A 25,223-nucleotide genomic window follows, 5' to 3' on the forward strand; every position below is an offset into this window, starting at 1 on the left:
CCACACAGGCTCTGTGGACATCAATGATCTTAGAGGTACTGGATTCCCTAGTCAGTCTGGTGCCGTTGTGGTCAACAACTCCTGAAGGAGGAGTGACACGAACACAAAAGAGAACACGCTGCTCAGGAACGGAGTCAAACCACAGAAAAGGATATTGAAGAGCTTTTGGATCAGAAAGGTGCAAGATCGTCCTGCTGATAGCAGGGTCCTGGAACTGAAGACTGACAAGGTCATTTATAGAAAAGCCAAGTTGAAAAGACACAAACCCATCAGATGGTTGAAAGATGGACACATCATCAGGGGGCCACAAGGGTTTGAGGGACCATGATGTGTCCACACCTTTACCTTGGTTGGCAAGTGGGTCTGTCAAGTTGTTGAGATGACGGTTAAGGAAGTTCTCTGGCGGAAGTCGAGTTTCAAAGCTGAGTTTCTGGCCACCGATGTAGCTGGAAAGGTGTTTACCAGCCCACATGGTGGAAAGAGAAGGATTATCGTAATCAGGATATTTTAACACAAGTTGTGGTTTGTCTCACTTGAATACAGTGGTAGGAGCATCTGCTTGGTCCACGACCTGTTTAATCTGAGAGGAAACATCAGAATGTGACTCTGATGAAAGCTGAATCTGTGGTGGCAAAGTTTCTGGGCTAGGTGGTGAACGTGATGTTCCCACCTGCTCAGAGTTACCAACCGTGAGACAGTTAAGCGCAGCTTGCTGTCAGCGCGCACGTAAGGTGGACAGCGAGCTGAAGATGTGGAGATTAGGGACTTGGAGCACGTCGTAGAACCAGAGCACATGAGGGATGAATCCTCTCCTTGAAGCGAGAGTTTTCCAAACCCTGTCTCTCAGAGAAACTTGTCACTTAGGAAATGTTCCCTGATTATGAAACTTGGGCTGAATAGGGCTTGTTACAATGGGTCGATGCTGCAATGCATCCATGAGCCTGTCTGAGGCAAAGTCCAGAATCTCTGTCATGACTCCCAATCCTTCACCCTCCTCTGCCTTCATGCAGCACACCTGGTCTCATCATCAAGCCCCAGCCAAGCCCTGTTTCCCTGACTACCACAATCAGCTTCATCCACTTCACCTGCTTCTGACTCCTCAGCTCATCACTCACACCTGTTTCCCCTGCTACAAAAGAACCAGCCATCCAGTCATTCAGTGCCAGATTATTGAAAACATTTGCCCGTAAATTCTCCAGCCATCCACCCTGCCTGATCTCTGCCTCCGGACCTCATTCTTCGCCTGGCCCCTGCCTTGTATTCTGCCTGCCATTTCGACCTGCGCCTGTCTCCGACTCTGTCTCCAGCCTCGCCCAACTTTGGTAACTCTGCATCAAAATAAAGACGTTTTTTGTTATACTTTTACTGTGTTTGGCGTCTTCACGGGTCTTCTGAGTTCTGTTCATGAAAATCTCCTATCCTCTTCAGCTCAGAAAGTGCCTATAGAGACATCTGATTATGCACAAGCAGGTGACCTGTCAGCCTAGTCTCACGTGAGACCGGGTTGGACCTGTTCAGGTTTATGAAGACAATCTTTATGTTTAGAATTGGCATACAGATATAAGTGAATGCAGTAAAATAATTTTAATTAAAGAGCAAGCAATGCCTACTAACTTTTTTTTCTGATAACCGGTATAGATGAGTGTGTAATGGTGATGTACACATGTGTAGTCATTAGTGTGGCAGTTTAGTGCAACTTAATTAAAATTTAATATTTCAGCCCAAAACCATAATTCTATCTCCATCTTCAGGTTAAAACTCTGCTCCACATTTATGTAGAACCAGCTGTGGCTGATGGCTGAGCTGAAAAACGTGACGTTGTCAGCAAAGTACTACGTGGCTGCACTGCACTGGTCTCCAGGTGAGGCAGCCGCACCTCCACCTGGCTCGGCCACTCACCTGCTGACATGACATGTTGGCTCTCTGAGCCGCTCGTCTTCTTGAAAAAAATGCCCTCCTCCCCTTTCATCTAATGATCGCGGTTAACAGGAAATCCTCTAGAATGCTGCAGAATCTGTGTCTGCTTTTCTCCTGAGCGGTAAGTCTTGTGTGAATACGTGCTTGAATGCACCCGCGAGTGCGCACTCGCTCGTTAACAACTCGTTTTTAGATTGAGAAACTCCGACAGCACACGAGGGGGGGTTGAGGGGGGTGCGGTCCATCACTGCCTCAGTGCTGCTCTCTCGGTCCTCCAGCGTTTTCCTGACAGGAAGTGGGGATGAAATATGTCTCCACCCATGCCTTGACTCTCACTTTAATTATTCATTTATTATTTTACAAGCACAAGAGAGCCGCATCAGTTGAATGAAAGAGCTGCATGTGACTCCAGAGCCGCGGGTCGCTGACCCCTGGTCTAGTTTGTTTTTCTGTGAAGTTCTACATAAATGACTGAAGCAATGAACTTATTTTCTCTGCAAACCTTTTCAATAAACTCACTTCTGTTGTAATAGAGACGAGTTCAGAGGTGTGATCAAGTCACTGCTTTACAAGTCACAAGTAAGTCACAAGTCTTTCCAGTCAAATCTCGAGTCAAGTCCAAGTTAAAGACAATCAAGTCCAAGTTGAGTCTAAAGTCAATGATGTGGAAGTCCAAGTCAAGTCCAAGTCTTTAACCTTGAATTTTCAAGTCATAATCAAGTCGTCTGTCCAACTTCAATTTAATGACAACAATAAATAATAAAGCGTAACAAAGAAATAAAGCTTCTTAAAGCTTCATTTATTTGCTCAAACAAGCAGAAAGTGCAGCTGAAATAGGTAATAAACAAAGTTCTGCTGCATTTAGCAGCACATCTAACCCAGAACCGAGAATGATTCATGATTTTTGTCCATGTTGTAACATTTTTGTGCAAAAATTTCAAATATGCTCAAGTCATTCTCAAGTCAACAGATGCAAATCATTGGCGTTCAAGTCCGAGTCATGTTGTAAGTCTTTATAGATTTTATCAAGTCAAGTGAGAAGTCATTAAAATAATGACTCGAGTCTGACTCGAGTCCAAGTCATGTGACTTCAATCCACATCTCCGGAAGGGTTATCTAAAGGGTAATGACGAGTGATTGACTGTGGTTTCAAGACAACTCACCACTAGCTTCAACTCCCTCACACAGCTCTGTCTTCACTTCACCGTTGGGCCGCTCAGCTGCCAGATGGGACAGCTTGGTGGTCATGGTGGCAGCGGTGACGATGGCTTTGAAGCTGCGCTTTCGTTTGGGAACGTTCTGCTCAGGATGGAAGATGATTATGTAGACCTTGGGCACGTAGAGCATGCCCAGGGATACAGATGCACTGAGGCTAAGGGAGACGGTCAGTGTGGCTGTCTGGATGTACATCTGCAGAGAGAAAAAACTGATTTTAGGATGTAGATGCAGGAACATCTGAAAAACCTGCCATTCAGCCTGTTTACCACCAACACTCAGTTTCTGACACTGCCATGATTTTATGGAGATGCTGTGGAAAATGCAAATAAACAGGAATTCTCAAAAGTTTTGTCTTTTAAAAAATTGCTGACATGGTTCCTTAGTTCACCTTCTGATTAAATGAGTTTGGTTTTTACTCTGGCTTCCTGCCAGCCTGTCATCTCTTACTGTGTTTTGTCTAAATCCTGCCAAGTGTCAGCCACTCCATAAAATATCAGAACTTCCATCAAACGCACCGGAGTTTCTAATATAAGTTCTACTATTATTTTCCTAAAAACTGCCTTTCAATATGCAGTAAAAGTAGAAATCAGATGTGTTGGATTTTCATAGAAACGTCATGTTCAGTTATTATCTCACTTGTTGTTAGTAAAGCAACCTCAGTCTTTGAGCAAAATCAGTTTAGAAAAACTTGAGATTAGATTAGTGGAATGATGTGCTAAAGGCTAGTGTAATGGAGAAATGGGACTATTCTAATTACAGTGTTGGGAGTAATGCGGTACAAAAGTAAGTAATTACTGTAATGCATTGCTTTTTGCTGTAATGTGGTAATGTAAGGCATTGCAGGGAAAGAAAATGGTAATATTTACTCGGTACAATTGTCAGTAACGCGATAATTACAATGCATTTTTAAACCCAGAATCAAGATGTGGGTTTCCTAAAAATTCAAATTGCGGGAAACCTGAAACAAGATCCAGTATCCACTTATATGACGTCATTTATGGACTCAGCTTTGCGGGCATTCTATGAGCAGAGAGGACGCAGCGGTAATGGCTCAAATACTCCAGCTGCGTTCTGCACGCGGCCGCTGTTATATTCACAAAATCGCTCCACCAAAACAAAGTCATTCGTTTGTGATTGTTTATATCTGCCCATATTCTCTGGTACTTCATGTACTTTTCAGCTGAGCTCATAATCTGTGCCCCGGTGATTTCAACTGATTGCTGCTGGAGCGCAGCGCATACTAAGCTTCTTTTATTGTGTTTGGTAGCTCCCTTTGGCTGATTAGTTAGAAAGTAGGAAATCTAGGAAACAGTTTTGGAAGACGGAGAAAACATGCAGCATGCAGGAAGGTTAGAGAGAGAAAGGGCAGGAAATTATTCAAATAAAATCAAGAAAAAAAGAAAAAAGTAGACAGATTTATCCCCAATACACATTTTTACCAGTGAAAAGCAATAATGAAAAAGCATTTAATATTTATACATGTGATAGAATCAGATCACTCCAGAAGTCAGTCCCACATCCAGGGCCGTATCAAGGCATTTGAGGACCAAGGTAAATATAGGCTTGGAGCCCCCACCACCTCACTCCCTGCTCAGATGGCCCTATAAGAAGGCAGCGTGCTGAGAGTACAGCTTGTTGTTGTTTTTATTTAATAAACAATTATTTTAAAGCACTGTTATTATATCTGACTGTTTTTAACAGCAACCCTAGCTCAGACACCACATCACTTTCCACATATATGTCATGAGCTCACTGAGCATCACATGACCAGATTCATACTGAAGTTGTTTTGGTGAAAGTAACTTAAAGTAATGCAAAAGTAGTGTAATACCTTACATTTTAAAATCAGTAATATTGTAATGTAATGAATTACTTTAAAATGAGGGTAACAAGTAATAAATAATGCATTACAGTGTTGAAGTAACTTGCCCAACACTGTCTATTTATTTGTGCATTACTATTTTACAGTGGGACCATTTGTGAGGTCAGAGAAGTTGGGGGTTACGACAGCCATACATGTTCTGTCTCACAGTGGCTCAGCCACAGCATGGCTGGGGGGGGGGGTTGTTGCTTCTTTCGCCTCAGATGCAGCCCCCCACCCCTTCTTAGATGTACATCCCCTTCCTCTCTAGTCTAGTTTATGCTTCTGCATCTATGCAGAGACATGCCACGCCATTATCTGCCTTGCAAAGACTCTCCAGCAGGCTTGTAAGAACTGACAGAGTTGAGCCCTTTCTTCTAACCATCGTCAAACGGGTCTGAGAAAGCAACCTTGTGATTGGTCAGGACTCTGCTTTCGTCAGCAGAGCCGCAATTGCGCCCTCAAAAACATAAAGAAAGTCAAAGATATGTAGCAGCAGACACGGAGCAGTGTAGCAATACCTTGCAGAAAAACATTGAAAATATGAACACGTTATTCACCTGTGACTGGAGAATTTATAACACACGCAGCAAGCGATTTATACATGGATGTAATTAATGGGAAACGTGGGTCTGGAGGTAGCGAGCGCATAAACAGGTGGAGGAGAATGAGGGATGAATTTGTCTGTGTTAAAAAGTCTCTGAAATACAAAAAACACAATATAAACACAATAGTGAACAAATTAAGTTCAATTCAAGTTATTTATATAGCGCCAAATCACGACAAGAGTTGTCTGAAAGCACTTCACACAGTAAAAACAGGCCAGTTCATTAGTCATCATTGTCGTCTTCCTCCGCTTATCCGGGTCCGGATCGCTGGGGCAGTATCCCAACTAGGGAGCTCTAGACCGTCCTCTCCCCGGCCACCTCCACCAGCTCCTCCGGCAGGACCCCAAGGCGATCCCGGACCAGATTGGAGATGTAACCTCTCCAATGTGTCCTGGGTCGACCCGGTGGCATCCTGCCAGGCAGGAAATTGCCAAAACACCTCCCCGGGGAGGCATCCAGGAGGCATCCTGACCAGATGCCCAAACCACTTCAACTGACTCCTTTTGATCCGGAGGAGCAGCGGTTCTACTCTGAGTCCCTCCCGATTGTCCAAGCTCCTCACCCTATCTCTAAGGCTGAGCCCGGCCACCCTACGGAGGAAACTCATTTCGGCTGCTTGTATCCGCGATCTCGTTCTTTCAGTCATTACCCAAAGCTCATGACGATAGGTGAGGATTGGGACGTAGATCGAGTGGTAAATCGAGAGCCTGGTTTTCTGGCTCAGCTCCCTCCTCACCACGACAGATCGGCTCAGCGTCCACATCACTGCAGACGCCGAACCAATCCGCCTGCCGATCTCCTGATCCCTCCTACTCTCACTCGTGAACAAGACCCCGAGATACTTAAACTCCTCCACTTGAAGTAGGACCTCTCCCCCGACCCTGAGTTGGCAAGCCACCCTTTTCCGGCCGAGAACCATGGTCTCATATTTATGTTTATGTTTATTATGTTTATGTTTATTCATTTCGCAGACGCTTTTATCCAAAGCGACGTACAATTTTTATAACCTATAGGGCATGTTGTGGGGATGGACTGTCCAATCTCGGGGGCAGAAGTTGCAGAGGTAGTCAAACAACTACACAGCGGCGGAGCCCCGGGGGCGGATGAGATTCGTCCTGGGCATCTCAAGGTATCTCCATATTTGGAGGTGCTGATACTCATCCCAGCCGCTTCACACTCGGCCGTGAACCTACCCAGCAAGAGCTGAAGGTCAGAGCTGGATGAAGCTAGAAGGACCACATCATCCGCAAAAAGCAGAGACGAGATTCTCCTGCCACCAAACTCGACACACTTCACACCACGACTGCGCCTAGAAATTCTTTCCATAAAGGTAATGAACAGAACCGGTGACAAAGGGCAGCCCTGGTGGAGTCCAACCCTCACCGGGAACAGGTCCGACTTACTACCGGCTATGTGGACCAAACTCACGCTCCTCTGGTAAAGGGACTGAATGGCCCTCAACAGAAAGCCACCCACCCCATACTCCTGGAGCGTCCCCCACAGGGTGCCCCTGGGGACATGATCATAAGCCTTCTCCAAATCCACAAAACACATGTGGATTGGTTGGGCAAATTCCCATGCCCCCTCCATCACCCTTGCAAAGGTATAGAGCTGGTCCACAGTTCCACGGCCAGGACGAAAACCACATTGCTCCTCCTCTATCTGAGATTCAACTATCGATCGGACCCTCCTCTCCAGTACCCTTGGAGTAGACCTTTCCAGGGAGGCTGAAGAGTGTGATCCCCCTATAGTTGGAACACACCCTCAGGCCACCCTTCTTAAAGATGGGTACCACCACCCCGGTCTGCCACCCCACAGGAACTGCCCCCGATGACCACACAATGTTGCAGAGACGTGTCAACCACGACAGCCCTACAACATCCAAAGCCTTGAGATACCCAGGACAAATCTCATCAGCCCCTGGGGCTCCGCCGCTGTGTAGTTGTTTGACTACCTCAGCAACTTCTGCCCCCGAGATTGGACAGTCCATCCCCAGGTCTCCCGGCTCTGGTTCCTCCTCGAAATGCGCGTAGGTGGTAATGAGGAGCTCCTCAAAGTATTCCTTCCACCATCCGACTGTAGCCCCAGTTGACGTCAGCAGCTCCCCATCCCCAGTGTGAACAGTGTGAGCGAGTTGCTGCCATCCTCTCCTGAGGTGTCGGACAGTTTGCCAGAACCTCTTTGGAGCCGATCGATAGTCTTTCTCCATGGCCTCACCAAACTTCTCCCACGCCCGAGATTTTGCCTCAGCAACTGCCACTGCGGCACCCCGCTTGGTTATCCGGTACCTGTCTGCTCAGTTCATTAGGCCAATCAGAAAAAGTTTCCTATATGAGGATCCCCGTAAACTGCATCAAGTCACTGACTAGTGTCAGAGTCTTTACAGCAATCCTCATACTAAGCAAGCATACAGCGACAGTGGAGAGGAAAACTCCCTTTTAACAGGAAGAAACCTCCAGAGGATCCTGGCTCAGTATAAGCAGCCATCCACCATGATGGAGAAGACAGAGCACACACACACACACACACACACACACACACACACACACACACACACACACACACACACACACACACACACACACACACACACACACACACACACACACACGCACACACACACGCACACACACACACACACACACGCACGCGCATGCGCACACACACACACACGCACACACACACACACACACACACACACACACACACACACACACACACACACACACGTATATCAAGTAGATATCAAGTAGTGTTTCTATGGTTGCATTGTGATGTCTTAGTAAATATTCTATTTGGTGAGAGATAAACTTTATTGTATTTATCCTAGTGAATCTATAGTTAAACGGGTAAACTAGTAGTAGCACATCCAATGTCAAAAATCCAGTTCATTTATAAAGTCTTTCCAGTTGACTTCCTTTAGCTTTAAGCTGACGGAGAGCAGGGGTGAACCATGGTGACGAGCAGGTGAATGAAACAGATCTGGTTTTCAGAGGGGCGTGGTTATTCAGAAGGGTGGAGAGTTTGCTGTTGTAGTGGTAGACCAGGTCATCAGCTGAACAGTTGTCTTCATGACTGGGAAGAGTGTTAATGTCAAGAGAAAAAGTGTAGCATTTATATTTTTTATATTACGCAATGAGATAGTGTGAGGAATGATAATTTTGGACAGAGACAGGTTGATATTAAAGGTAATGAGCAGAAGATCGGAGTACGGGACAAGGTGATATTTACAGTCAGTGGGAGCAATACCAGCGCAGCAGACCAGATCCAGGATGTGACATCACAGCTGCCAGCCTGAAGAGGGAAAAAGCAGCCAGGATCACCCAGCTCTGGTGATTGACCGGACACCGCCCCTCCTCCTCCTCCCTTCCAGGCTGCTGAGGAGCACAGCTGAGCTGAATCCACCTGATGACCAACACCTGGGATAAAAGAGCTGTGCCTTCAGCAGTCTGGGAGACAACAGTGCAGGGGTTCTGCTGTTCTCCATAATTCGTTTTGTTTTATCCCCTTCGTTTGTTCGTTCGTTCCTTCGTTTTGATGAGTTTAACTTTTAAACTTTAAACTCTTGAGTGATTCTGTGGGATCTTGTGTTCGTTTGTTTTAAAGGTTAACTTCGTTTGTAGAAATATGATTGACTTCGTTTTTAAACACCTTCGTTTGGTAAAACTTATAAGTTTTAACCAGGTGTTTTAATAGTCGATCATTCGTCTTTTAACATTAACCTTTTTGAGTTTGTGCGTATTGCATTATCTTTATAATGCTCGTCGTCTGTTTTGCTCGTTTTTAGAACCTTTTTATAACAATAAAACCCTTTTAATATCCACTGTCCAGTTCTTATGTTATCCCCATCCTTCACATTTTACCATCTCATGTCAGGGACGTAACAGACCTTTACAGTGGGTTGGGAAGTTAAAGTGTTGTTGGAGTCCGAAGCTTTCAAGGCAGGATAAAAAATCTTTAGAAAGTGTGTCATTAATATTGTCCAAATGATTACTGAAGTCACCCAGGATGATTATATTTTGAGGCTGGGATGAAAAGTAAGAAAGAAGGTTAGAAAAGTCATTTTAAAAGTCCTTGTTATATTTAGGAGGGCGGTAGATGCTGGCTAAAGTCGTGGGAGACGGTCCGGGCAGCAGGGAGGCAGACAACTCGAAGGAGGAGAAAACAGGAGCAGCAGGTACGGGCATCAGTTTCCAACTCTCGCTGCGAAACATCGCGAGACCTCCGCCTCGGCTGGCAGTGTGAGGTTGACAGATGTAAACAAACCCCGGCGGATCTGAATCGTTGAGAGGGATGAAGTGATTTGGCTGCTGCCACATTTCAACCAAAAATAAGAATTCGAGATTGTGGTCCAGGATAAGGTCTCTGACGAGATGGCCCTTGCTGCTGAGAGAACAGATGTTGAGGAGACCACAGATGACCACGGTAGACATCCTCTTGGTGGACGAGTTAGCAGATCTGGGCAGGCTGGAGAGGACATGGTGGTTGATATTCCAGATGATTTTACAGGAGCGGCGGCGAGTGGAGAACCAGATGGGTTGTATAGAGTGAGGTTTATTGCAGAGTTGAGCCTTGATGTGATCCACGATGAATGAATCTCCGACGGGGCTAGAATGCGATGACAGGAGGGATGTCGGAACCAGGCAGAGGCTGCTGAATGGAGATGTGGCACCGGAGTTTTAGAAGTTCAGAAGATGAGTACTGCAGGAGAGCACTTGCTGGCAGGTGGACAAGAGATGGGAGAAGCCAGACGACAGCAAACCAACACAGTTTTTGAAAAATCCACGACTCCTCATAGACAGGAGAGGGACGAGTGGGTCCGGTAAGAATCCACCCACAACCCAGCGTCGGCCACAAACAATTTGAGTGACCACAGATGCTAGCGAGCATCAGTTGTCAATATAATAGTTACGAGAACTGATTAAAAGCAGCACCCAATGTTGCACAACTAGTAAAAAGATTTAAAAAGTTTAATAGTTTCAAAAGTTAAAAAGCTTTGCCGGAGAGCAGCGGTGACAGACATGTCAGCATTCGCTCCTCCCATAAAATCCTGCTTTATTTCCTGCTATTTTAGCTGTTAACTTCATTTTTTAAAGTGTTTTCCTCCTCGGAAGAAGCAACAGTGGTCTGTTGCTGAGCTGTGGTAGCCTCATGGTGGGGGCCATTGGCTTGCACATTGTTGCTTACCACTTAAACATTCTCCCTCTCCTAATAATAACTTTTACTTTCTATAGCATGGAATGTGCTACTACTAGTTTACCTGTTGACATTTATATATATATATATATATATATATATATATATATATATAGTTATATATATATATATATATGTAGTTCAGAATACAAATCCAGGCTCGATCTCGTTGGATTGTTGTTTAAACTTTGTACAGAACGAAACTGTACATAAACAATGTTGAGAAGGTAAGAAAATTATCACACACACACACACGCACACGCACACGCACACGCACACACACACACACACACACAAATTGTGTGGAAATGAAGCCAAGTCTCGCCTCATCACAATCCTCCTATTCTTGTCCTCGCAACAAACATAATTTGCATTGACTTGGGGAACAACCGTGTTACCATGGTAACCAACTCATGTAAGCTAAGACATGGCTTCATGGCCCTCTGATTGGGAGTCAAAAAATCATCAGGGTTCCTCTGTGGGTCTACATTTAGTAATGGTTACAGAGATGGAGAGAAGAAAACAGGAGCAACATAACAGCAGTGATGGTTCCTGTTACACTTCAATGGGCGCTTTTTTAAATGAATGACTGGAGCATGAATCCATTTGTTGAGCTGAGGGGGAGCAGAAGTGATCGACTAATTTATGAGCCAGACTTTAACCAACTGCTATTGCAGAGTCAGTGAACTTAACCATCGAGATTCAAGAGTCGGATGGGGCTTTTAGAATGTTTCAGAGATAAAGAGCACTAAGAGTCTGGGTCATTGGCACTCTCTCAGGCCAAAAGTGTGCTGCTATTCATCCCAGTCTGTGTGTAATCTGGAGGAAAAAAGAATGATTATTGAAACTGGCCATAAGCACGTGGCAAAATATTTGATGAAGACAAAAATAAAAGCAGACAATACATTGGTTAAAATCTGCATGGATGGTGGTGTCCTGGCTGCTCTTATATCCACACCATCCCCATTTAGACACAATGGCCACGCTGGGTTCTGCTGTGCCTTTGTGGACTCGTGACTCTACCTCCTCTCAAGTTTAGTGAGGACACTCCTGTCAGATGGATGCCTCCCTAACAGCTTCACACAGCAGGAGGAATGATTTGTTGTCTCATGCTGAGTGAACATTTAACTGGTGACAAGTGTAGACTAAACTGTGACAGCTACAGAAGAAATATGGTGATAATTTAACAAAGCAGCACATAAGCTGAAGTCAAAAGACTGGAATTGCCTATTGGATTCACTGTGAGTAGAGAACTCAGATCACCTGAATCTCAAACCATGCTCCTGTATGAGCGGAGGCATGGCAGTTTAGCCCCACTGGTCCTGAGAGACCAGCCTGTGTAAAAGCCTGCTGCGGTAGACAGCGCCCTGTCCAGGATCCAACCCATCTGAATCACTTATTAGTCAGTCTCGCGTGTGCAGTTGGCTCCAAGCCAGCTGCTGCTGCTGCTGTAAACGTCAGCAGATGAGCATCCTGTTCCATGTTTAGGAGGTGACCTCAAAGATGATCTGATTAGCCAAGGTCCTCCACAATTCACATCAGAAGCTCAGTTTGTTCATTTTCTTTTAGTTGACCCTTACTGGGTTCACTTACATTTTCAAACTGTTCTAGATTTATGTGAGGTCTTAAGATTCTTGGTGAGGGGTAAAGTGAAACAAACCGAGTTTCTGGTAATTAGTTCAGTTGTGGTGCAGAGAAAATCTGTGACTGTACAAATGACAGTTACAGATGAGGGTGTACAATCCCATCAGTAAGTGTGTCCCACATCCCAAGAACATTCAGGTGTGTGTGTGTGTGTGTGTGTGTGTGTGTGTGTGTGTGTGTGTGTGTGTGTGTGTGTGTGTGTGTGTTTGTTGGAAGGGCACATCTCAGCCAGTGGAGTGGACTGTTAAAACTCCAAACATTGAGGATGAAGAAAGAGATCCATGAGCCAGGATCTGGACCAGGAATTGACTGACAGTATATCAGCATGTTGAACTGAACTGATCTTGAAAAGAAAATGCAACACAGTTAATTGTTTGCATAAATGCAATTGTCAATAAACCATTTGAGATGTATACAAAGCTTCAGTATGGAAAAACTCAAAATCACTGATCCAGAAAACTTTGTGAAAATCAACTCATGTCATCCTCTAAACTTTTGGACATGACTGCAGATGGAAACTGTACCTACATCGGTGCACTTCTCTGGACCCGTTCATTTAGTGAAGAGGAGGCGAGCCAGGTTTTTCATTTACTCCTACAGTTGCTGTACATCAATGATGATGATGATGGCATTTTACTTCCTTTAATGAGTTGTTCAGATCTATAACAGCAATCTAACAGCAAGACTCTAAAAACAACATTTCCTCTGTGCCGGGGCCATCCATCCATTTTCATCCGCTTATCTTGGGTCAGGGGTAACAGCCTAAGTAGAGAGGCCCAGACTTCCCTCTCCAGTTGACAGCCACTTGGACCAGCTCCACCTGGACAATCCTAAGACGTTCCCTGGCCAGACGAAAGATGTTGTCGCTCCAATGTGTCCTGGGTCTTACTTTAGGTCTCCTCCCAGTTGGACGTACCTGGAAAACCTCCCCAGCGAGGCATCCAGGAGGCATTCTAACTAGATGCCACTTCAACTCGTTCCTATAGATGTGAAGGAGAAGCAAATCTACGCCGAGTCCCTCCTGCACGACTGAGCTTCTCACCCTATTTCTAGATAAGGTGTCCTAGGATGGACAACCTGCGGAGGTAATTCATTTTGGCTGCTTGTATTCATTATCTCATTCTATCAGTCACTACCCAAAGCTTGTGACCATAGGTGAGGGTAGGTACATAGATCGACCGGTAAATAGAGAGCTACCGGCTCTCTTTTCACCACGACAGACCGGTACAATGCCGGCATCACTGCAGATGCTGCACCAATCCACCAATCTTTCTCTCAATCGTGAACAAAACCTCAAGATACTGAACCCTCTCAGGCTCAAAATAAGCTTTGATAAAAGGACGGACAACTCGTCCTTCAACAACCAACCAAGCCCCTCCACCGCGCCTCAGCACGGCCCAAAATTTCCACAACGCACACCTAGGAAAATTTCTAACCACGCGGACGGTCGGATGCGGAAAAACATGGGGGACCGGCAAGAACTAGTATGGCAGAGTTCGTAAATACAGACATTTGTATGATTCAGCTCGCAGAGATCACCGTGATCAACATGTTGTTAATAATTCTTGGAGAGAAATAGCTCGCACTGTCGGAAAAGACGAGGACGCTGTTAAAAATGCTGGAATGCCATGTTGTAAACAGTAATTTCTACTTCTACTATGGTGTAGTGTTGTATGCATGCCGTAGAGCTCCATGCTGCCCCGTTGAGTTTGGGAGAATATTGGCTCACCGCAGAGACAAGCCGCAAGAACCATAAAAGCTGCGAGTTGTGAAGCGCGTTCCATCCGCGAGCCGCATCACCAAGCGGAAAGTGAATGCGTCAAGCATAAACCAAGCTTTAATCGGTTATCCCATCAGGTCCATGTGGAAGGGGTGAGGAGTGAGCACCACCTCAAGGGATAAACCATCAACCCTGGTCAATGTGAAGGAAAAGTGTCAACAACCCACACCCCAGAACCTGACAGTTGTTTGATTTCTTATTTCAGCAGCAGACCACAGTCTTGTTACACTTGAAAGCTGTCAGGTAGAATATTTGATTAATCAACAGGATTTTTAAGAGTATCCGAATACTAAAATATTTGATAGCTGCAGGTCTAGTTTTAAAAAAAATTCAGTATATTTTATCTTTTTTATTTTATTTTTTAACAATTTCAGTCTTTCTGCTCTCCATTTTCATACAATTGAAAACAGAAATGACTGAAACTATTTGAGGGAGTTTTCTGTGAATCTCTCCACCTGTCCTCCAGATCTCCCTACAGACACAATAATGAGCCGAATCTGCCATCTGGCAAACTAGCTTAGAGCAAACTCTACCCAAAACTGTTGTCTGAATGTGCTAAATTTAATTCTGCTCTAATTAGTTTTGTGTTGAGAGGCTGCAGAGCGGAGTCAGCTGTTCCGGTGCTGATCAGAAACCAGCCAATCACCAATCAGTCAACTGGACCGTAGTATTACATCTAGATTTTGGGGGCAACCATAGATGCAAAGGAATCCTCTGAAGTTTATCAGTAAAGGCAGGAAGCAGGAAACGTGTCAATAGAGCTCTGCTCATTGTTCACAGTTTAGCATTCAAGGTGCAGGAATGGTTGCATTGTTGTTTGTTACAATGTAAAAAAGAAATGAAGATCAAAGATGAACAGTATATTTATCTCTATCTGCAGTGTGCTATAGGTTAGATGCCAAGTGCTGCTGGTAACCTAGCAACAATTCCAAAAACAAGACCTAGCACCCTGGATGCCAACATCACTCCACGGCAGGTGCGCAGATAGGGTGAAGGACGGACGGGGGGGGGTGGGGGTGGGGGTGGGGGGGGTTCAGATTGACTCCGATCCTTCCCTTCCACTTTTAAGGCAAGAAAGAAAACAAAATCGGAGGTTAAAGGCCCAATGTGTGATATTTCATCTTATAAGTTATCAAATTTCTTGTATCACATTCTCAAATTTGTTTTTTTTTAATGATAATTCAAACAAGCATTTATTCTAAGCATTATTATTAGCTTTATATTTTAATATTTTAGACAAAAGAAGCAGACCGGTGCTCCATATGGCATGCGCCATCTTAAAATACAGTGACCTTTTAGGGACATACAACATATTAAGCTTCGCATTTGATGTTTGCGTTTTTAAATGATGTAACCTCAAAGAAACAGCAGGGGGCAGAAGTGCGCCTTGTAAGCATGCAGTCTGACAAAGTAACTAAGAAGAAGAAGAAACTAGCCACACCGTACTTCTAGCGATGGAGGATCACACATATTCTACAAGCAAACTTGAGAAACGGGATAGTTTGAAAGCGCTTGAAAGCGCCGATCTTCTAGACTTTATTGCAGCTCTGCCTCTTCCTCTTGTGCGTGGAACGTTGCGGCTGGTTTGAGCAAATTCGGCTCCTTCATCTTGGGATGCTTGCCCTGCTTCTGTCGCATGTCTAACACCTCTGCCTCTCTGTGCGCTGGCACACATCTGTCCTCTCCCTCTTCCTCTCCCTCTTCCTTGCCCTCTTCCTCTCCCTCGTCCTCTGTCTGTCTTCACTGATGAACCATCGGATGATATCTGACTCTGTTTACGGAGAGAAAACAATTACAGACTACACTACCTTGTATATTTCCAAAATGGCAAATAGAAATATAACATTTCTCAAATAAAATGAACAAAATATTGTCATTTTTTGTAGTCAGAAGTCATCACTAACTAGCTGCCGTTTGCTATTAGCAAACATAACTGACATTAAAAAGTTTTTCTTATTCAAAACCTATTTAGATTAAATTAATAAAATAAGTTAGATGAAAACAACTAACCTGTTCGCTGACTTGAAAGCTGGAATTAGATGATGACATGCTGCCGTTTACAGCAACACGATTTTGTATTGTATTTGTTATATTTGTTAATAAAGTTTTAAATAATGATTAAAAAAAACCTTTTTGATCCTCGGGGGCTCCAATAGCTGCAATACCGACTCTAAACTGCGTGGTGCTAAAGAGTCGGATCTTTTTACTATGATTTCTGTGAATTTCACACACGGGGCCTTTAAGAGTGTCATGGTGGTACAACTTCTTAAAGGGACACGAATGTTGCCAACCTACACACACCTATTCATTTTTTTTATTATCAAATTTATTGACATGGGAAAAATTATCTAATGTTTAATTTTTTGTTAATGTTTAAATAAAACATGTTTTACATAAAGCATGAGGTTTTGGTTAGTATTGATTGGGAGAATAACAAATGACTGATTTTGACAGTGTTGATCAGGCAGAGTTTTGTTGCCAGCGTTCCACTGCATAATGGCTTCACACACGTACATAATAGTCTTCGTCTTCGTCTTCGTCTTCCTCCGCTTATCCGGGTCCGGGTCGCGGGGGCAGCATCCCAATTAGGGAGCTCCAGGCCGTCCTCTCCCCGGCCTTGTCCACCAGCTCCTCCGGCAGGACCCCAAGGCGTTCCCGGACCAGACTGGAGATGTAACCTCTCCAACGTGTCCTGGGTCGACCCGGGGGCCTTCTGCCGGCAGGACATGCCCGAAACACCTCCCCGGGGAGGCGTCCAGGAGGCATCCTGACCAGATGCCCAAACCACCTCAACTGGCTCCTTTCGATCCGGAGGAGCAGCGGTTCTACTCCGAGTCCCTCCCGAATGTCCGAGCTCCACACCCTATCTCTAAGGCTGAGCCCGGCCACCCTACGGAGGAAACTCATTTCGGCCGCTTGTATCCGCGATCTCGTTCTTTCGGTCATTACCCAAAGCTCATGACCATAGGTGAGGATTGGGACGTAGATCGACCGGTAAATCGAGAGCCTGGCTTTCTGGCTCAGCTCCCTCTTCCCCACGACAGATCGGCTCAGCGTCCGCATCACTGCAGACGCCGAACCAATCCGCCTGTCGATCTCCCGATCCCTCCTACCCTCACTCGTGAACAAGACCCCGAGATACTTAAACTCCTCCACTTGAGGTAGGACCTCTCCCCCGACCCGGAGGTGGCAAGCCACCCTTTTCCGGTCGAGAACCATGGTCTCAGATTTGGAGGTGCTGATCCTCATCCCAGCCGCTTCACATTCGGCCGCGAACCTACCCAGCAAGAGCTGAAGGTCAGAGCTGGATGAAGCTAGGAGGACCACATCATCCGCAAAAAGCAGAGACGAGATTCTCCTGCCACCAACTCGACACACTCCACACCACGGCTGCGTCTAGAAATTCTGTCCATAAAAGTGATGAACAGAACCGGTGACAAAGGGCAGCCCTGGCGGAGTCCAACCCTCACTGGGAACAGGTCCGACTTACTACCGGCTATGCGGACCAAACTCACGCTCCTCTGGTAAAGGGACTGAATGGCCCTTAACAGAAAGCCACCCACCCCATACTCCTGGAGCGTTCCCCACAGGGTGCCCCTGGGGACACGGTCATAAGCCTTCTCCAAATCCACAAAGCACATGTGGATTGGTTGGGCAAACTCCCATGCCCCCTCCATCACCCTTGCAAGGGTATAGAGCTGGTCCACAGTTCCACGGCCAGGACGAAAACCACATTGCTCCTCCTCTATCTGAGATTCAACTATCGATCGGACCCTCCTCTCCAGTACCTTGGCGTAGACCTTTCCAGGGAGGCTGAGGAGTGTGATCCCCCTATAGTTGGAACACACCCTCAGGTCACCCTTCTTAAAGATGGGGACCACCACCCCGGTCTGCCACTCCCTGTTGTAGAGACGTGTCAACCATGACAGCCCTACAACATCCATAGCCTTGAGATACCCAGGACGAACCTCATCCGCCCCCGGGGCTCCGCCGCTGTGTAGTTGTTTGACTACCTCAGCAACTTCTGCCCCCGAGATCGGACAGTCCATCCCCAGGCCTCCCAGCTCTGGTTCCTCCTCGGAATGCGCATTGGTGGGATTGAGGAGCTCCTCAAAGTATTCCTTCCACCGTCCGACTATAGCCTCAGTTGACGTCAGCAGCTCCCCATCCCCACTGTAAACAGTGTGAGCGAGTTGCTGCCTTCCTCTCCTGAGGCGCCGGACAGTTTGCCAGAACCTCTTTGGAGCCGATCGATAGTCTTTCTCCATGGCCTCACCAAACTCCTCCCACGCCCGAGATTTTGCCTCGGCAACTGCCACTGCTGCACCCCGCTTGGCTATCCGGTACCTGTCTGCTGCCTCCGGAGACCCACAGACCAGCCACGCCCTGTAGGCCTCCTTCTTCAGCCTGACGGCTCCCCGAACCTCTGGTGTCCACCAGCGGGTACGGGGGTTGCCACCACGACTGGCACCGGCCACCTTACGACCACAGCTAGCAACAGCCGCCTCGACAATCGCAGAGTGGAACAAGGCCCACTCGGACTCAATGTCCCCCACTGCTCTCGGGACGTGGTCAAAGCTCTGCCGGAGGTGGGAGTTGAAGACCGTCTTGACAGGTTATTCTGCCAGGCGTTCCCAGCAGACCCTCACTATGCGTTTGGGTCTGCCAGGTCTACGCGGCATGTTCCCTTGCCATCTGATCCAACTCACCACCAGGTGGTGATCAGTTGACAGCTCCGCCCCTCTCTTCACTCGGGTGTCCAAAACATACGGCCGCAGGTCAGATGATACGACTACAAAATCTATCATCGACCTGTGACCTAGGCTGCCCTGGTACCAAGTGTACCGGTGGGCATCCTTATGTTCGAACATGGTGTTCGTTATGGCCAAACTGCGGCTTGCACAGAAGTCCAATAACAAAACACCGCTCGAGTTCAGATTAGGTGGGCCGTTCCTCCCAATCACACCCCTCCAGGTCAAGCTGTCATTGCCCACGTGAGCATTGAAGTCCCCCAGCAGGACAATGGAGTCCCCTGATGGAGTACTATCTAGCACTCGTCCCAGGGACTCCAAAAAGGGTGGGTACTCTGAACTGATATTTGGCCCATAAGCACAAACAACAGTCAGGACCCGTTCCCCGACCCGAAGGCGCAAGGAATCTACCCTCTTGTCCCCCGGGGTAAACCCCAACACACAGGCAGAGAGTCTCGGGGCTAACAAAAAGCCAACCCCAGCCCTCCGCCTCTCACCCGGAGCAACTCCAGCAAAGTAGAGTGTCCAACCCCTCTCCAGGTCTCGGGTTCCAGAGCCAATGCAATGTGTCGAGGTGAGTCCGACTATATCTAGCCGGTACCGCTCAACCTCTGCCACAAGCTCCGGCTCCTTCCCCGCCAGCGAGGTGACGTTCCATGTCCCAAAAACTAGTTTTCTTGTCCGGGGATTGGACCGCCAAGGCTCCCGCCTTGGTCTGCCACCCGATTCGCATTGCACCGGACCCTTCATGTTCCTCCTGCGGGTGGTGGGTCCACAGTTGGATGAGCCCATGTATCCGGTTCGGGCTGGGCCCGGCCGGGCCCCATGGGTGAAAGCCCGGCCACCAGGCGCTCGCTCACGGGCCCCAACCCCAGGCCTGGCTCCAGGGTGGGACCCCGGTAACCCTCCGGGCCGGGTACTCCGACTCTTCGTTTTAACCGCCATGAAAGATCCTTCGAACCGTTCTTTGTCTCACCCTTCACCTAAGACCAATTTGTCATGGGAGACCCTACCAGGGGCACTAAGTGCCCCCGACAACATAGCTCCTAGGATCATTAGGGCACTCAAACTCCTCCACCACGATAAGGTGACGGTTCAATAATAGTGTTAGTATTTTTTTGTAAACCATTAGTTGAAATTAAACAAACTGACTGAGCACTAGTTAAGGCTCTTGCAATAGTTTGTGTGTGTGTACGTGCATGTGTGTGTGTGTGTGTGTGTGTGTTAGGGGGTGGGTACATTGGAACTTTGCCCCCCCCAGTTTGAAAATCCTATCTGCGCCCCTGCTCCACGGGTATCATGTTGCATTAGAAAAGGTCCTGATTGTTACTGCAGCAGCCAGTGAGACACCAGGCTATCTCTGGACAATAATAACTCAGCAAAGTTCAGGTTGTTTATGTGATTTAGGAAACAAACTATCAGACGCTCCAGTCAACACATGACAACACAAAATCCAGCCTGACAGAAACAATTTAATACATATGAGCCTATATGGAACCAATATCTGGTTCTCTAGGATAAAGCCACTAACAGCTGAAACAGTCAAGGGCCTTCATTTATTGTACGTTCACATAAATATTCCCATATTCCTTCCTACTAATGGAATGTAGAATGTTTGTACAAACGCTCAACATCCTGATTTATGAAACATGCAACGGCCTCTCGTAGGCACGTTCCTCTGCAATCGTCTGATGATAAATCCCACCTATGCGTACTCAGGTGCTCATGTCCATTCGCAGTCATTTACGTACAGAAGTGCCCTCAATTAACCATATTTGGTCACTCTACATCCTCAGCTCCTGAGGGTTTTTTTCCACAAAAAATAAAAAAAAAACTTTGACAGCGAGATGGAGACACTGGCTGCAAAAGAAACAAACAAGTTGCAGAAGGTATACATGCAGCTGGGACAAAGGAGAGGTTGTCCTTTACATTTTAATGTTAATTACATCAAGTCATTCTGGTTGGAGTTTGTTTTATTTGGAAATGTTGTCTGAGAGTGCAGCCTCTGCTGTCATTTAGTCTGGTTACTTCGACAATGTGTGTGTGACTGGGGAGCAGAGAAGATTCTGGAGGGTTCTCATAGTTGTAAAACAGAATACGACTGGAACTGGATTTCTGCAGATTTTCTGTTGCTCCACAAAGGGTCCCAAATCACAGCAGAGCTCCAGGAAATCTCCTTTCAGTGTGCTCACAGAAACACGTTTACTTGAGAGAGCACACTCTGACAGATCCTTAATAATAGTGATGCACCGATATGAAATCTTTGGGCCGATACCGATATGCAATATTAAGACCACTGTTATGGCAGTTAACTGATATTTGCCGATATCGATATACTGACATTAATGCTTCTAATATCAGCAGATTTTGTACAGAATGAAAATTATTAAAGCTGAATTTACGTTATTATGTACACACAATACACACATTTACGGTGCTGAGATTATTTCATTCACTGTTCACATGAATAAACAAATACGCATCACCCCCTCACCCTCTCAATCAGGCAAACAAATGGAGAAGAGATGGAAGAAATGTTGGTTGTTTATATCGGCCCGGTTTTATTTGTTGAACTGATACCAATATGTTAAAAAATTACTAACATCGGCCGATACCAATATCGAAGCCGATATATTGTTCATCTCTACTTAATAATAAAATAATAATAATAAGAAGAAGAAGAAGAAGAAGAAGAAGAAGAAGAAGAAGAAGAAGAAGAAGAAGAAGAAGAAGAAGAAGAAGAAGAAGAAGAAGAAGAAGAAGAAGAAGAAGAAGAAGAAGAAGAAGAAGAAGGAGGAGGAGGAGGAACAATGTTTTATCTAGTGCATCTCAAGCAAAATCACAAGGCATTTCACAAAGACAACCATATAATACAATAAAATTAAACTAAAAATAATATAAATGAATTAAAAAAGATTAAGAACATCATTCTCTAATTTCCCTCTGGGATTAATAAAGTATCTTTGATTTGATTTGATTGATAAAAATGGGAAGAGTAACAATTGTGATTACAAAAACACAACAACCATTCCACGCTGTCAGATTCCCGTTGGGTGTTGTAGCACCAATAATGGGTCTCAACTGTTTGTCCACCAAATTATTTATTTAGTGGGAACAATAATTTGTGGATGAGGAACATGTGTTCGGTGTTGCAGTTCCCCCATTCCACCACTAGATGCTGTTCCTACGTATGGTCTGAAGGTTTCTTATGTTTAGGAACATTTTCACACACAATATCTGCACAGATCTGTGCTTGAGAACAGGTGATACATGAGGCTCCTGGAGTTAACATTATTTTTTCTGACGGATTAAGGCGTATTTTTGTGATGTGCCAATCACGAACAATGGAGATGGGTGGTCAAATAACCTTTGGCGTAAGTGCGACTGTTGATTTGTTTTTTGTTACGTTTTCCCCCATTCTTGTGTTTTGCCATGATGATGTGCTGGAGGACACTTCAGCCCTTTAGCACCACACATTAGATGCTCAAAGGAGCTGTCTGTCAGCACCACGCTTTCCGGTGTGCTACAGGGTGCACCCAACTTCTCCTGCTCTACATGGCTCCGCCCTGCATCACCAGCTGTGGGAATTATAATCAGCAGCAGCAATAAGACACCAGAGAATAAAAAACTTTGATCCTTGGGGAGCAACACACCTCAGATTACGTTTCTCTTGCCTGTTGATAGTCTCTTCTACATTACAAGGAAAAATAGAATTCATGGCTCCACCCACATTGGCTTGGGACCACCCACGAGAAGGAGGGAGCAGAGCACATTTTGGTTAATCTAAGCTAATAATTAGCAACTCCACAACAATATGTTTTGCAGTATTTTGAGTTTTGCTAACAAAGGCAGCAGAAGGGTCGTGCTGCTGTCAGCTAGGAAGGCAATATGTTTGTGCATCATGAAAATAACAAGTAAGACACAAAATCCTGACTAAAATATCTTGTAATTGTCGCAGAACAACAAACGTCAGGAGGGCAAGTCCAGGGTGGGAATTGAAGATCCTTCTGAGAATGTTGTTGTGGAAACAAATAGTGATGAGCTTTCTAATCTCAGCAATTTAAAAGATTTAGAAATTTGTTTTAAGTGGGTTAAAAGTGCCGTCTGCATTCCTGAAAGCTGTTCAAGCAAAAAACATAAAACTAAAAACTTCAAAGGTCCGACCCTTTTCCTCAGGCTTCCTCCTAAAGAATCACAGAATGTGATGGCTGCAGTATATGGTACATCGCTTGTGTCTGACGGGAGCAGACATGCAAAACACGCGAAACAACTCCTTAAATAATATTCTCAAACAGAAAATGGTGACACTAGGCAGCTCTGTTCAGCTGCACTTTCTGTTCAGCTGTCGCACCGAGAACAAGTGTTTATGCACACTGAGGGTTGTGTGCACGGAGTTACACACATACAGAGGCACTGTTTGATGGTTGGGTTATGAGCCAATCGCATAGGTATGAGGTCAGCACTGAATTGGATGAGGTCTTTCCAGGACTGTGTGTTTCAGAGGCTTCTAAAATACTTCTTAGTAGGATAAAGTACTCTGCACGTCATCCGCTGTACAGCTGATGGACAGCCAAAATACCCAGCAGGATGGATGGAGAACTCAGGTAAGTAAACAGTTTTATTTGCCGCAAAAACAAGACAATAATGTTTCGACACCATATACGTCTTTGTCTGAATTAGTGCTGAACACTAGTGAGTACTGAGCAGCACTCGTTTCTTTGGACTAACAAGATAAGGTGTTAATCAACTCCTCCCCCTTTGGAAGTTCAGCCCAATGAGGAAAGTACTTCCTCATGATTTCACCTGTATATAATTGAACTACTAAATCACTCAGAAGTAACTCAACAAATAAGTATTTGGTGCAGAGGATTATTTATTTAAAACAGGTTTGGGTGTTTTTTTATGGAACCTTTACTAACTTTGGAATGGCAGATGGTTTGGATCACCAGAAATCCAACAGAAAACACAAAGCATTGAAAACAGGAGAAACCAAGAGATTCTGCCATCTTTAAAATCGTGTCTAAAGTTCATGGTCTACTCACCCGCTCAGCTGACTGTGCTGTTCCAAAGAAGATGGGGATGAAGGCTAGCCAGATGATGCAGGTAGTGTACATGGTAAATCCAATGGGCTTGGCCTCATTGAATGTCTCTGGCACGCTGCGTGTCTTGATGGCATAAACAGTGCAAGTGACCATCAAGAGGATACTGTATCCCAAAGAACAGATGAGTGAAAGGTCTGAGATGTCACACTTGAGTACACCACGAGCATTCCTAGGATCCTGTGTGCGCTGTTCTCCATAATCCACGAATGTGTGTGGTGGGTCAGCAGCAAACCACACAATGATGCCCAGCAGCTGAACTGAGATGAGAGAGAAGGTGATGACCAACTGTGAGGCTGGTGAGATGAAGCGAGGGGCTGTCACTGCTTTCTTCCCCTGCTCAAAGATACGATGGATCCGGTTGGTCTTGGTCAACAGGGCAGCATAGCTGAAGCACATGCCAAGGCCCAGGAAGATACGGCGGAAAGAGCACACAACAATATCAGGAGCAGCAATCATAGGAAAGGTGATGATGTAACAGAGAAAGATGCCCGTCAGCAGGACGTAACTCATCTCCCGACCAGAGGCACGCACAATGGGTGTGTCGTTGTATCGAACAAATGTGACGATGATGAAAGTTGTGGTGATTATGCCCAGGACTGAGATGAAGACAGGGGCCAGTGCCCAGGGTGAATGCCACTCTAGCTTGATGATAGGGATTTGCTGGCAGCTGGTGCGATTCTGGTTGGGTCTCTTTTCATAGGGACAGAGCTCACAAGTGAACTCGCTGGACTGGAAGTGGTACCCCTCACAGCGTTCGCAGTGCCAGCAACACGGAACACCTTTTACAACCTTCTTCCTCTCTCCGGTACGGCAGGGCAGGCTGCACACAGAAGCTGGAAGGGACAAGTCATCAGTGAGCCACTGTAAGGCCTCCATCTGGGGGAGATAAGGGACCAGAGTCAGTCAGTCCGGGTTCACCATCAAACAGCTCAGAAACATTGCAGGTCAACTTACTTTTAAGTTTATATTAATTAATAGTTACAAGAATCTTTCGTTGGTGTTGGACGACAAACTTTTGCTTTTTTGGGTCTCATCAGCAGCCAGAGGGATTTAAGCTATTTCAGTGATTTAAGCTGAGATGTCCCCATGGGTGAGTCAGGTTAGCTGTTCTTCACAAGAACACATTTCTATCATCTAAGACCAGCG

At 45.8% G+C, this 25,223-nt stretch overlaps 1 protein-coding gene across 4 annotated transcripts in view; it reads right to left on the minus strand.

The window, feature by feature from the left end:
* Positions 1-25,223, minus strand: part of grm8b (glutamate receptor, metabotropic 8b) — a 175,899-nt gene that overhangs the window by 8,308 nt on the left and 142,368 nt on the right. For 3 of the 4 annotated variants that reach the window (XM_015965651.3, XM_054746526.2, XM_054746525.2), the window contains 2 exons: positions 24,018-24,953; positions 3,081-3,327 (listed from right to left, as the gene is read on the minus strand). In XM_015965651.3, the coding sequence (XP_015821137.1) occupies positions 3,081-3,327; positions 24,018-24,953 (1,183 nt within the window). Of the gene's footprint in view, positions 1-3,080; positions 3,328-24,017; positions 24,954-25,223 lie in introns of those variants that run through there. The other variant, XM_070544119.1, reaches the window with a different exon arrangement.

Source organism: Nothobranchius furzeri, chromosome 14 (assembly GCF_043380555.1).
Source record: "Nothobranchius furzeri strain GRZ-AD chromosome 14, NfurGRZ-RIMD1, whole genome shotgun sequence".
NCBI classification, from domain to species: domain Eukaryota; kingdom Metazoa; phylum Chordata; class Actinopteri; order Cyprinodontiformes; family Nothobranchiidae; genus Nothobranchius; species Nothobranchius furzeri.